The 12,328-nt window shown below is 38.6% G+C and overlaps 3 protein-coding genes across 4 annotated transcripts; 1 reads left to right on the plus strand and 2 right to left on the minus strand.

Annotated features, from left to right (window-relative positions):
* Positions 1-644: 644 nt before the first annotated feature.
* LOC124207587 lies at positions 645-3,613 on the minus strand. Its single transcript, XM_046605128.1, has 5 exons — positions 3,406-3,613; positions 2,805-2,887; positions 2,313-2,381; positions 2,132-2,228; positions 645-2,048 (listed from the first exon to the last, which is right to left on the minus strand). Exons 1-5 carry the CDS (start codon positions 3,464-3,466, stop codon positions 1,099-1,101), a joined length of 1,260 nt encoding a protein of 419 aa, XP_046461084.1. The 5' UTR covers positions 3,467-3,613; the 3' UTR covers positions 645-1,098.
* A 1,045-nt stretch (positions 3,614-4,658) lies between these two features.
* Positions 4,659-9,172, minus strand: LOC124207584 (DIS3-like exonuclease 2). 2 transcript variants are annotated; one of them, XM_046605123.1, is made up of 13 exons: positions 8,911-9,172; positions 8,562-8,835; positions 8,439-8,492; positions 7,938-8,360; positions 7,615-7,872; positions 7,320-7,552; positions 7,081-7,251; positions 6,809-7,019; positions 6,568-6,744; positions 5,991-6,500; positions 5,737-5,927; positions 5,475-5,667; positions 4,659-5,400 (listed from the first exon to the last, which is right to left on the minus strand). In XM_046605123.1, the coding sequence occupies exons 2-13, from the start codon at positions 8,679-8,681 to the stop codon at positions 5,197-5,199; spliced, it is 2,745 nt and encodes a 914-aa protein (XP_046461079.1). In that variant the 5' UTR covers positions 8,682-8,835; positions 8,911-9,172; the 3' UTR covers positions 4,659-5,196. The 2 variants fall into 2 exon arrangements, with proteins under 2 accessions (XP_046461079.1, XP_046461080.1); XM_046605124.1 differs by lacking the exon at positions 8,911-9,172 and having other exon boundaries at positions 7,947-8,360; positions 8,562-8,698.
* A 131-nt stretch (positions 9,173-9,303) lies between these two features.
* LOC124207585 (vacuolar protein sorting-associated protein 52 homolog) lies at positions 9,304-12,322 on the plus strand. Its single transcript, XM_046605125.1, has 13 exons — positions 9,304-9,454; positions 9,507-9,775; positions 9,844-9,958; positions 10,044-10,180; positions 10,245-10,347; positions 10,438-10,615; positions 10,686-10,939; positions 11,011-11,165; positions 11,229-11,319; positions 11,378-11,426; positions 11,493-11,668; positions 11,743-11,920; positions 12,009-12,322. Exons 1-13 carry the CDS (start codon positions 9,320-9,322, stop codon positions 12,272-12,274), a joined length of 2,106 nt encoding a protein of 701 aa, XP_046461081.1. The 5' UTR covers positions 9,304-9,319; the 3' UTR covers positions 12,275-12,322.
* Positions 12,323-12,328: the final 6 nt, after the last annotated feature.

A 12,328-nucleotide genomic window follows, 5' to 3' on the forward strand; every position in this document is an offset into this window, starting at 1 on the left:
TTGTAGACTTTGTTCATTTTTCTATATTTACATATCTAGAATAAGTTGATAGCAGCAACAGTAAAAAGGCATATTATGTTAGCTCCAAATCTCAACCTAAAAGCCCCCCGTATCCGTGACAAAGCCAATAACATACTGGCATATGACAACTGGCACATAATTTGCATTTTTTCCTTTTACTGCTATTAACTTATACCATAGATGACTTTAGATAAATGAACAATGTGCACTTAACAATAGTACATGAGTTGGTGTGATTGTGTTTACATATTTGTAGGTAAGCATTGATAGTTGCCGCATGCACTTTTATTATCTAGCTTATGCAAAAATCCCTTACCGGATTGCTATAAACATAAAGAATTTCATCTAATTATTTTAACCATCAGTGCTTGTCGCGGGTCTCTCCGGTTAAATGGATTACCCTCATAGGAATCGGATGATGAAGTTCTCCCTAATTCCCATCAGATGAGGAATTAATCCCGCCGACCAAGCACCTTATTTGAACAAAAAAAAAATGATGTCTTAAGGGGTATTACTAAGAAATGTGCAGTGGCTTCATATCTAGATTGCACACTGTAGGTATCGCATGCACCTGCGGAATTATGAAAACTGAATTACACCAATTGATGTAATAAATCGTTGAATACATTGTTCATTTTTCTATTTATACATCTCTGGGACATGTTAATAGCAGCAACAGGAAAAATGCAAATTATGTCAAATTTCGCATTTCTGAATCGTTCTGAATGCAACAATCGCGGTACATAAATCATTAACATGAAAAAAACTGCATACAGCTAGAAATGGACAACAAGTTTATTTACGTGTATCTTTCAAGTGTTTATAGCTACGAGATGCACACCGCGGTAAGTGAACGACAAATAGTAAAATTTAATAAAGTGCGAAACTGTTTTATATCTGCGCAAAAACTAAATAATGACGATTCAGACCTATATTGTTTTCAGGACAATAAAATTGTGCATGATGGTTACACTGTCCAATATTTTCAATCATGGAAAGAATAAATCCCATTAAGAATAAAATATTATAAATCATTATGACGATTGAATAACTTTTTCCCCGTCTATCATTAGCCAATTATTCGTTGTTAATAGCAGACGATTTGATGACTGCTGTTCGCTGTTTATTTTGCTTCCGGATGTTGTGAATTTTCTTACAGGGTTTCGTAAATTCCAATTTTACCTGCTCCGTTGCTAGTATCCTTTGCTCATGCTGTCCATTTCCAATTAACGGTTCGTCACGCTTCGATTTGTCACTGGTCGGGGGTGATATTGAAACAGCGACGAAAGAATTGCGTCTAGATGTCGGATTGCTACCATTGTGTTTTAGCGAAGCAATTTTCTTCCAGAAATTCGGCCCCAGCAGACTACTTGGCCCGGGTTGACTAGTAGTGTTGTGCACTTTATGGTACAGGAACTTGGGGTGACTTTTAGTGACTGGCGTTGAATCATCCAGCGCGCCACTTTGATTTTGAGAAGCCAAATTCTTCAAGAATATTTTGGTCGTCTTTGCTTTGGTTCGTTTATCTTGTTGCTGGTGGCCTGCTCTGTTGGCCAGGTGTTTCAATTTAAGCGGCATCATGCGGCTGAATTTCGTCAACTTTTTCAGCTCTTCTTCGATTTCGTTGAGTCGTTCTTCAAAATTCTTTTCTGATCGGAGCTGCTCTGGCTGATTGATTGGACTTGATGAGGACCCATATCGCCCTTGGACACTTTGTTCCATCTTTGATTCCCCGGTTTGTTTATTATTCTCCGAAACCTCCAGTTGCGGGTGAAGTAGTCGAGGCTCTTTAGGAACGGTGGAGGCGAACAGGACGTCCCTCCATCGCTGGAAAGTCGTCTCCAATGAAGGAAGAGGTGAGATATCGACATCGGCACTAGTTACGTTCGAAAGAATGGTCATTTTGTCATCGGGTACGTCGTTTCTCTTGTCTCCGGGCCTATCCAATCTTTTATTTATCCAACCTAATTCACTGCGAGTGGCATAAATCCTTTGAGAGTAGGCGGCATTGTTCGCTTCCAGAGTTTCTAACCCAAGAAACAAACCCACCCTCAACGTTAAAACAATATTGGCTAAGAAAACAAAATCGTCTTCTTATAATACAATATACCCAAGACTCGATGGATCTGTTTCCAAATAGCCGGATGTTCCGCTATTTTGACAATGAGCTCCAGAACTTGTTCGCTCGCCTTAGGATCGATTAATTCCTAGTTGGGAAAATATTATGGCGACAATGAAATATGATGGCGCTTTTAAAATATTCAACGTGAGAATAAAAACACTCCAGATACCATTGCGTCGAGTACAGCGCTTCTCCCGCCTTGCGAGTCTAGTGCTTCCTGGTTTTTCTCTAGCGGTGCCTTTTGGGATACAAAAAAAAAGAGTGAAGAAAGAGCCTTTATTGACATTCGAGATTCATAGTCGAGATGACGGAACATGCAAGCAACGAGACGCGTGGGAATACAGACAGCACACACTGGCTTCTCTGTTACGTAATTTCTTTATTGTCTAGTTTTTTTTTCTTCTCCCCATTTATAATATTTTATAATATTTTTCTATCATACATTTTGTGGCAGCCAAAATGTCAGAAACCAATGTTAAAAAACTCTTGTTCCTTTTTAGAAGAAATATTAAAATGAAAATAAAAACTCTTGTCGACAATCCTGATCGACAATACCGATGCTTGACAAGTATTAACAATCAGAAGACCATTGAAAGTTGGCGAAGACATACAGAAGCCGCGGTAAAGAATATTGAAGTACGTGACTACGTGTCGAGTATACCTTCGGGAGCGGTGAGACTGTAATAGTAGAGTTGCTGGCGAAGCCTGCGGACGACTCGGGTGTTGCAACATGGTCAGTGCCGCCTGTATATAGCAAAATTATTAAGAATATGTTTTTTCTCTTTTTTTCTTTAATCTAAACGTTTCTTTTATAATCGAGTCGATTTTTTTTTTACAATCCGCACGCTAGCGCGTCAAGCCGGTATGGGATTCCAGACTACGTATGTTTGTACCGTGGCTTTTTAAAACAAATCACTTTTTATAGCATAAATATTTGACAGGGTTTTTTTTATGTGTACAGATGGGAAGTACACATAGCCTATGCGACAGTATTTTTTTTCGATTTGTCGTCTTGTATAGTAGCAACGGTAATGACACGTGTCAGAAACACGCAAGTATATAGTTACAGTAGCTTTTTCATCTGGATTACAACCCATACACGAAACGGCACAGTGAATTAAAACCAGAAAGAAAATCTATTTTTATTGCAGTATACTCAGTTATAATGAATAGTTTTACTTGAGATGCTTTAATTGAGAGGAAATTAAATAAACTTAAAAGATCTTGCAAAGTTCAACCAATTTTATTGATTTTCATTTTACCTGATGAGGTGATCAGCAACACGACGATGACAATTAGAAAACGCGCTGTTTTCATCGCCATAATTTCACACCAAAGACTTTGATAATACAAAAAGATGAGATTGCCGGATATGTAATAACCAACGGTCGAGTGGACTAGACGTCGAACAAGGAAATAAAGACCTATACAGGCGCGGTCAGCTTCTCTTTTACCTTCTGGATACAAAGTCTCAAGATGTTCCGCGTCCAGCGGATGTTATCAAGAAAAAGGCGGTTTCTGAAGTGCGCGCTTGCGCATTCGATTGATGGCAATCGGGCCATTGCACCTTTTACTTCCTCTCCTTCCTCTTTTCACACTCTCAAGCGTATCTATCACTAAGGGAAAGTATAAATTCTAGCGAGGACGAGACTATGTGATCGTCGGCTTTGGGGCGAAGAGTAATTTGTTTGGCATTGATTTTCCGCGATTCCAATTTCTCGCAATTTCTAAAACTTGTGAATCAATTTTTTAAAATTTCTATTTGGATGATTTTCTCGATAAAAAATGACGAATCACGGCGAGCAGAACATTGAATCGATGGCCGGGGAGATTTCGGGATAGTGAAAAGAATATCGCATCAAGGCAGATGCACAGCAGCCAAGGTGGCAACCTCGTTAAATATCTCATCAACCGACGGAACGGAAAATTGACGTTCAAGATGCTGGTAATGGTATGTGGCGATGAAGGTGACGATTCCCATTACGAATCGATGCGTAGACGAGGGGGGAAGGGTAACGGTCCCGACATCTTCTTTTCTTTTTTCCGATTAAAATAAAGCTGCTGTGTATGATGACACACGATCTCAGTATCAGCACTCATCAGACTTCGCGAAGACTCATTAGTCAGGAGTAGAAAATCCCTTTCTCGCCGTCTCGTGATGAACCGCGTCCACTTTCTGACCCTCAAGTACAATGCGCAGAACAATAACAACAAAAATCTGACGGAAGGACCACGGAGAAATGGGGAGCGATCGAACGGCTTTCTTGTTGACCAGCGTTGATTAAATTTCTCCCCTTGTCCACCTCGAAATGGTCGGCCCATTGCCAACAAGAGAAAGAATGGTCGATGGGAAACACACGCACAAAAGGAGGAATCGAGAAGGCTGGAAAAAGAGACTAACCACGCCTCTCCTACGAGATTTGAGGTCACAAACCAATTAGTCGTTGGGTCAGTTCAGGAAAGAAGGCGGTGAAATGTTGGATGCATTTCAAATAAACGCTTTCGAAACACAGCGTCCTTCAACAAAAGTGTGTATTGGTTAGCTTGATCCGAATTTTTCCACGAATCTCCTTACAACATTATGAAACATTTCCTATGGACGATTCAATACCAAAGGTTATTTAAGCAGTTAACAAGATTGTTAAGTTCAAAATTTTAGAAGGTTGGAAAAGTCTTGGCGAACAAATCGAAGACAACACAGAACACAGTGCGAATCCCCCAAAATAAGTTGCGTCAATCACAAAAATCCGCAAGTGCCAAATTGTTCACTTTCTAAACAGCAGGTCACAAGGAAATCAAAATAGGAGGTCAAGAAAAGTGAAAAACAGAAAACAAAATTCAATGCAACTGGCCTCCACGAGACAAAATTTCAGTGTGACGTAGAAATTCTGTGCGAAAAAGAAACGAACGGTCCTCTTTAGTTGCCGACAGGAAGACAAAAATAAAAAAGTAAGAAAAAGAAAAAAAAAGAGAAAAAACAAAAACAAACAAGGAAACAAAGAAATTGGAGCCAATCTTTAAACCAAATGTTCTTGGAGACGACTCAAAGAAATTTACTGCACGTAATTTGGTCGCTGCAATACCAGAGTGAAATCAAGTTTGTCGTTTTCAGCATGTGGAACGAGAAGGATCTCTAAAAGACTGAAAACAGAGATGACTTGATGAGTTGGCTGGGAGCCAGGGGACTCGGGATCCCACACTAAAGTCAACTTCCCAATACCGTTGTACTTCTCGTGTGTCATCTTCAATGGTAGTTTCTAATAGTAAACATAAACCCAAAAGCGGATTAAACGAAAATGCTAACCTTTATGTCAGTAAAAATTCAACTTACCTCTATGTAGAGGCGGCGAATAATTCCCAGATAGATTAAGACAACGTCAACCGAATGGTCAAGCACTGCCAACACAATTCCTTTGACCTCGATCGAACCACTTTTTCGGATCAAATTAGCCAGATGAAGTTCAGAATGGGTTTCTTGGAGAGCTTTGGCAGCTAATTTCCTTGAATTGCAATTGTCCAACAACCTAGGAAGACAAAATTATTTGATTGACTTAAATGATTCTAAAGTTTACGTGAAGGTACGAAAGAAATACCTTTTAACGACACTTTGCTCCCAGTGATCCAATGACTCTTGTTCCAAAGCGGCATCAAGCAAGCGATGGACAAGGATATCTGGATATCTGCGGATGGGTGATGTAAAGTGAGTGTAGAAAGGCACACTCAGGGCGTAATGCCGAAATTTTTCTTCTTTCTTGACAACACCGGAACATATATACGAGGCGCACTAAATTACAAATATTTATAATTTATTAACCATTAGACATTATATAAGAAACAAAGTGCTCACCTTCATTGGTTTTGCCAATAGATTGGATATCACAAGATTTCTTCCCATTGATATTGGATCGCTACTCCCTTGACCGTAGCGCAACAAAGATTCCTGCAGCGTCGCGGAACTAGTAACATCGAGATGAATGCCGATTGTTTGCAATGTGTCGGCCAGTTGCTCTAATTTATGACCGGGCGGTGGCGGATGGGAACGAAGAACGGCTAACGCAGGGAAAACCCCGTAAATTTTCTCGGCTACGCGCATGTTAGCCAACAACATAAACTCTTCGATGAGTCTATTCGATTCCTTCAGTTCGTAAACTCGGAATCCGATGGGGGTTCGAGTCTCCCAATCCATGCTGAACGCCAAACGAGGCAGGTCGATTCTAAGGGCACCTTGATCCACACGTTTCTTACGCAAATAACCAGCCAATTCCTGGAGTACTAAGATAGTTTCGCGAATTTCAGCCACCGAGTAAGGTCCCTTGATCTCCGGACAATTAACAATTTCTCGATCTTCGATAACAGCCTAATAAAAATTTTGATTTGTTTTAAAACATTAAAGAATGTTTGGCAAAAAGAATTTATGCACTAACCTGAGCATGGTCATAGCTAAGTTTCACACACGAACGAATAATTGAGCGTCCAAACCATTCTTCCAAAATTTCGCCTTTGTCATTTACAATCCATTCAACGCTGAAAGCCAAGCGATCCTCTCCGGGGTTTAATGAACAAACGTGCTCGCACAATACGGACGGCAACATTGGAATCACCTTCAATTTTCAAAAACATTAAAACACTATAAATGTGATAACAATTAAATGCATTAACTCATACCCTGTCGACTAGATAGGTGCTGGTGGCTCGCCGAGATGCAATTCCGTCAAGAACAGTGTTGTCTTGAACAAAGAAGCTTACATCGGCAATATGAACGGAGACCCGATACAATCGTGTAATCCCATCATCAGCCATTTTGAGAAAACGACCAGAGACTGCGTCATCAAGATCACGAGCATCCGCTGGATCAATGGTGAAAATACACTGCTGTCTATTAAGGGGAAAAAAAAATTATAGCAAATTGAAAATGAGGATGAAATGTGTTAACTAACCTGAAGTCTCGACGCTTTTTAATTTCTTCTGTTGGGATACTCCATGGGAGTGAAGGCAGGTCATCGAAGACTTCTTGGGGAAAATCACCATAGTCAACCTCGTGTTCGAGTAGAAGAGCTATTGTCTCTGCTTCGATATCACCCGATTTACCAATAAAATAACAGAGCGATCTAGAGAAAGAAAATGAAACTATAAATCACAACGCTTAAAAATATGAAGTAATAAAATCCTTAATTACCCTAATGGATGATTGACATCTTCCCACGAATCTATACGAGCTAAATAGAGCATATTGGGTTGTAATAAGCAACTAGCGAGTTCTGGCGCAAACGGAATTTTCAAACGAGGGATACGGTGGTCTTTGGGTGCGAACAAAATCCAACTCGGTAATGGTCCGGATTGACCGTAAGGCCATTGTCTCAAACTGCCAATAGCACACCTTGAGTGCTTTAGCTCTTTGATGAATACAACCTGTCAATTAGAAGCAATAATTTAAAACATTTTAAAACACTTCATGAAAATGACGAAATTACCTTGGCAATTTTTCTTGGGGTATTGACAATATTTGGGTTCTGTTGACTATTTTCATCAATTGTTCCAGCCGTATTTATGTGTGATTTATTCTGTAAAACTACGCTTAAAGTTTCTACTTGAACGGTGGTAGTCTTCGTTAAAGAATCCTCAATTGTACATGATGCGCTTAATTGTGCGGTGAGATTTTCAACAATGACATTTTTCTTCTTTCTTGGCCTGCGAGTTCTTTTTCTCTGCTCTTCCGCAGGATTATCCAACTAAAGAAAGCAATGAGTTTCTAAGTTATTATCTTCAAGTACATAAAAAAAAATAAAGTATTTACGTTAGTTACATTTTCGGCCATTGTTGAAGGGGTTTTTAGACCGCTTTTGTCTTGCAATTCTGCACCAAGATTTAAATTTGAAACATTTTCCATCAATTTCTTCGGCTTTTTCCTATTTTTTGGTCCCAGGGTTTTCGCGCCCCTAACTTCACGTGAAGCGGCTAAATCTGCATCCACACACTGAACTTCCTTTTCAGTCACTTTTGAAATATTTTCTTTGAGTTCACTGGCTGCAGCCAAATTTTTTGGAGTAATAGGCTGTTCGTTTTGCTGAATGTTTGGTGAACTCGGACTCTCAGCAAAACTTTTTTCACATTCTTTGTTTGCAGTTTGTGTTGGCAGCATCTCACAAACAACAATATCTCCATTAAGTGCTCTGTTTCTGTGCAAAATTCCTTCAATCAGAAAATCTTCGGTTCCATCCTAATACCATTGAGATTTGTTCAGTTAGTTCTTTTGAATATCAAAACTTGTGAAAACAAATTTGCAAGCAATACTTACAGGTGCAGAAATGTATGCCTCTTTATAGTTTTTAGGATTGATTCTTAAAACACCCTATAAATACAACAAACACAGACAGTTAAAACATTACATCAATTAATTCTGAATATAACCAAAACCTACTTCAAAAAGGGACTCATTCCGTAATCCTTCTTCAACATCCTTTTGGTCCCAATAATTTTCAAAAGTTTTACTACGATTGGGTCTCTGTGGTGTGGAGTTTTTACCAATTGACTTTGCCATGATTAATTTCTTGTATGGGCAGATTATGTATAGAACTTATCATCAATGTAATTAAGAAAATGTAGGAATAAATGCAAATTGGCAGATCAGTATACAAATGTCAGTTATTGCTTTCCCTCTGTTGGAACCCTTATAAACTGGTTACTGACCAGTGCTAAAAATATTGAGTTAAAACCTTTGTCAGAGGTTTGAAAGTCATAATAAATCTCAACACTCGTCAGATTACAACCTGATTAACAGTTGACGAAAACTCTTCCACAAAATGTTTTACTTTCTTGGAAGCATGCAATGAGCAAAGATTCTCACTCTTGTCGTGCAAAAAATAGCCGTACTATCTAGACTTCAATCGTTGCTTCAAATTTGAGTAAAAAAAATAAAAGTTTCGAAATTCAGGGATATTCGGCTGACGCTAATATTTTCAAATGAGAAAGATAACTTTAATGGAAACCCTAATCTCTGGGAGATATTCACAATTTTTGCATCTTACTCTTGCACAATCTCTTTGACAACAAGCAGACGATATTGGTCGTCTGCAAACAGCTGAGAGATTTCGTCACGATTCCAGACAAGCCGCAATAACAAGTTTGTGTCAGATTTCGGTTAAAGCCGTTAAAGCTGATTAAAAACATTTAACAGCCATGGAAGATCATTGCGACTCTCAGATAAAAATGGATTTAAAAGTTAGTCTCAAGGACAGCATAATAAAAGAAGCTCTGAATTCGGGTGTAGATTTGAGACAGTATTCACAACAAGTAGAACAACAATTACAAGAGGTATACATTTTTGACATGTTATGAGTTCAGCTAACCAACTTCCTCTTTCCAGGTTGAACTAGTGTCTGTGCAAGATTATGTCAATCAGGGAACATCATTAGCACAGCTTCATTCACAGTTCACCCAATGTGATGTCGCTCTTGAAAGAATGGAAGTGCTTCTAAGTACCTTCAGATCTCAACTAGGTGGTTTAAGCAGTGATATTTTACAACTCCAGCACCAATCAGCTCAGTTGGGATTACGTTTGTCTAATCGACAGGCAGCTAGATCCTTGGCAGGACAAATAATTGATGATTTGGTAATTCCTGAAGCCCTGATAAGGTAAAATTACAAAGTACATCTATTTGTCTATGTGTTGTAATTTTTAAAAATTTAACATTCTTGAATAGACATCTACTTGAAACTCCAGTGACAGAGCCTTCGTTCTCTGAACAGTTGATAATACTTCAAGCAAAGTTGGCTTTGAGTGGTGATCACCATCAGAGGTGCAGTAGAGCTGCTCAAGTGAGTAGGCCTAACCATATAGTTTGAGTTTGTGATTTAAAAAAAATGTCTAATATTTTCTACCTAATATTTTATGCATTTTAAGGATGTGGTTCCTGTCCTAGGTGCATTAAGGATTAAGGTGGTTGAAAGACTTAGGCAGTTTCTGCTTTTGAAACTACAACAACTTAGAAGGCCACTTGCTAATTATCAACTACCACAGAATTCTCTTCTAAAACACAAGTAAGCCTCTGGGTTTTCTTTCTGGATTCCAAATACAATTCACATTTATGTTTTGTTTCACTAGGAATTTTTACCACTTTCTCATAACCCAAGAGCCTGAAATAGCTTATGAAGTGAGGCAAGACTATGTGCAGACAATGTCAAAGCTATATTTCTCTTATTTTAAGGTTCGTGTTTTGATTTAAGAAATAATAATAATTTGTTTGGATATAAATTATGATTTTTTCGTCTATATTCTCAATTGTTTCTTGTTCTAGAGCTACTCCACGCGATTACTGAAACTTGTGGATTCAAATAGTGTTAATAAAGATGATGTTCTTGCTTCCGAAGATGCATCGTTAGGTGCGGCTGCTGCTGCCGCCGCAAGGTCCTTGTTTGGAAGAGCCGCTCCTAGTGGGCGTAGTTCTAGCAGTAAATCTACGGTTTTTACCTTAGGTAACCCCAAAAATTCTTTCTTGCAATATATTTGCTTATTTTTTGCTGTCTTCTTTTTTTAAAATAATAGGAACTCGAATTGAAGTTGTTACAAACTTAGAAGCCCCTGTTCTAGTTCCTCACGCAGCTGCCACTGGTACCAGCGCTGGCCATAAAGGTGAAACGAAATATTCGTATGAAATCGTTTTCCGATCTCAACACTACGCATTGGCCGATAATGCTTGCCGCGAGTATTTGTTCCTCTGTGAATTTTTCCACGTTGAAAGAGCCCCTGCCATGGAGCTATTTCAAGAAGTAATGGGGAAGACCTGCACTATTTATATGGTAAGTTTACTATACACAATGCGCAGCATATTATTCCTTTCTAGCGTCATTTGTTTTTTTTTTCTTTTTAGAAATTTGTGGAAGAATATGTTTCGTCTTGTTATGACTCACTTGCCCTTTTTCTTTGCATCCAAATGGTCCAACGTTTGCAATATCTTTGCCACAAGAGAGCCGTTCCAGCTTTAGATTTTTATTACGAATCTCTCGTCTCCACGTTATGGCCTAGGTAATACTGTTAAATTTAAATGATTTGTTGACTTTTTTCTTTAATATTTGCCATATTTCTTAGATTTGAATATTTGGTACAAGCAAACATTCAGAGTGTCCGTGACTGCGATCCATCTAGACTTTATTCAAACATTGATACGCGACCACACTATGTATTTACCTTAAACATACTTTGATTAAATTTCTAAACTAACGAAAAAACATTAATAGGTAGTGCGACGATACGCCGAGTATACTTCAGCCATTTCTGCGATTCACGGTTAAACACTTTTTTTCCTATTGCATTAATTCTTGTGTCGTAATTTTCTTTATTTTGTATAAAAAGAGCATAACAGTATAACTTCAGCCATGGACTGGACTCCACGCCTACACCATTTACTTTCGACCATGCAAGAGGAGGTTGAAGGCTTCACGTTGCGCCTTGCTGCAGCCTTTACTAAACGAAAGGATCAATTAGTAGCCCTAATCAACAACTACGACCTGATGCTGAGTGTGATGACCGTAATATAACTAGATTTTAGTATTTTACCGAGTTTCTCAGCTTATGTATTAAAACTTGTTGTCTATTTATTAAGGAGCGCAACCGAGAAGAAAGTCGTGAAGCCGCTCGGTGTAAGGAATTGCTGTCTGCTAGAATTTCAGAATTTGTCGAAGAAATTCTTTTTTTCCATTTTGAGGGACTCGTCCGATTCGTCAAAGACTGCGAAGTCATGCTTACTCGAGGGCTTAACGAAGCGTTGCGGAACGAAGAACGTATGCATTTTTTAAAGTCTTTAATTTTATTATTAGTTTTGTCTCTCGATATATAGAATTGTTCCGTTTCTCTTTAATCGGCTTAAAGGTCGGGCCACGCAAACCATAAACGCTTTCATGGCTGGATGGAAGAAATCTTTGGACGAGATTAATAAAGAAATCTTAAATCTGTTTCCGAATTTCAAAAACGGAACCAACATTCTACAAGCGACGTTGACTCAACTCGTCGAATACTACCACCGTTTCCAAAAAATCCTAACCCAACATCCATTCCGCAACGTTCCTGCTCGTGCTGATTTGATTAACATTCATCAATTAATGGTAGAAGTCAGAAGGTACAAGCCAGCTTTCTAAATTTTAAAGATTTGAAGCCTGATTTGTTGAATACATGTATTAATATTAGTTAAA

Source organism: Daphnia pulex, chromosome 11, assembly GCF_021134715.1.
Source record: "Daphnia pulex isolate KAP4 chromosome 11, ASM2113471v1".
Classification (NCBI taxonomy): Eukaryota; Metazoa; Arthropoda; class Branchiopoda; order Diplostraca; family Daphniidae; genus Daphnia; species Daphnia pulex.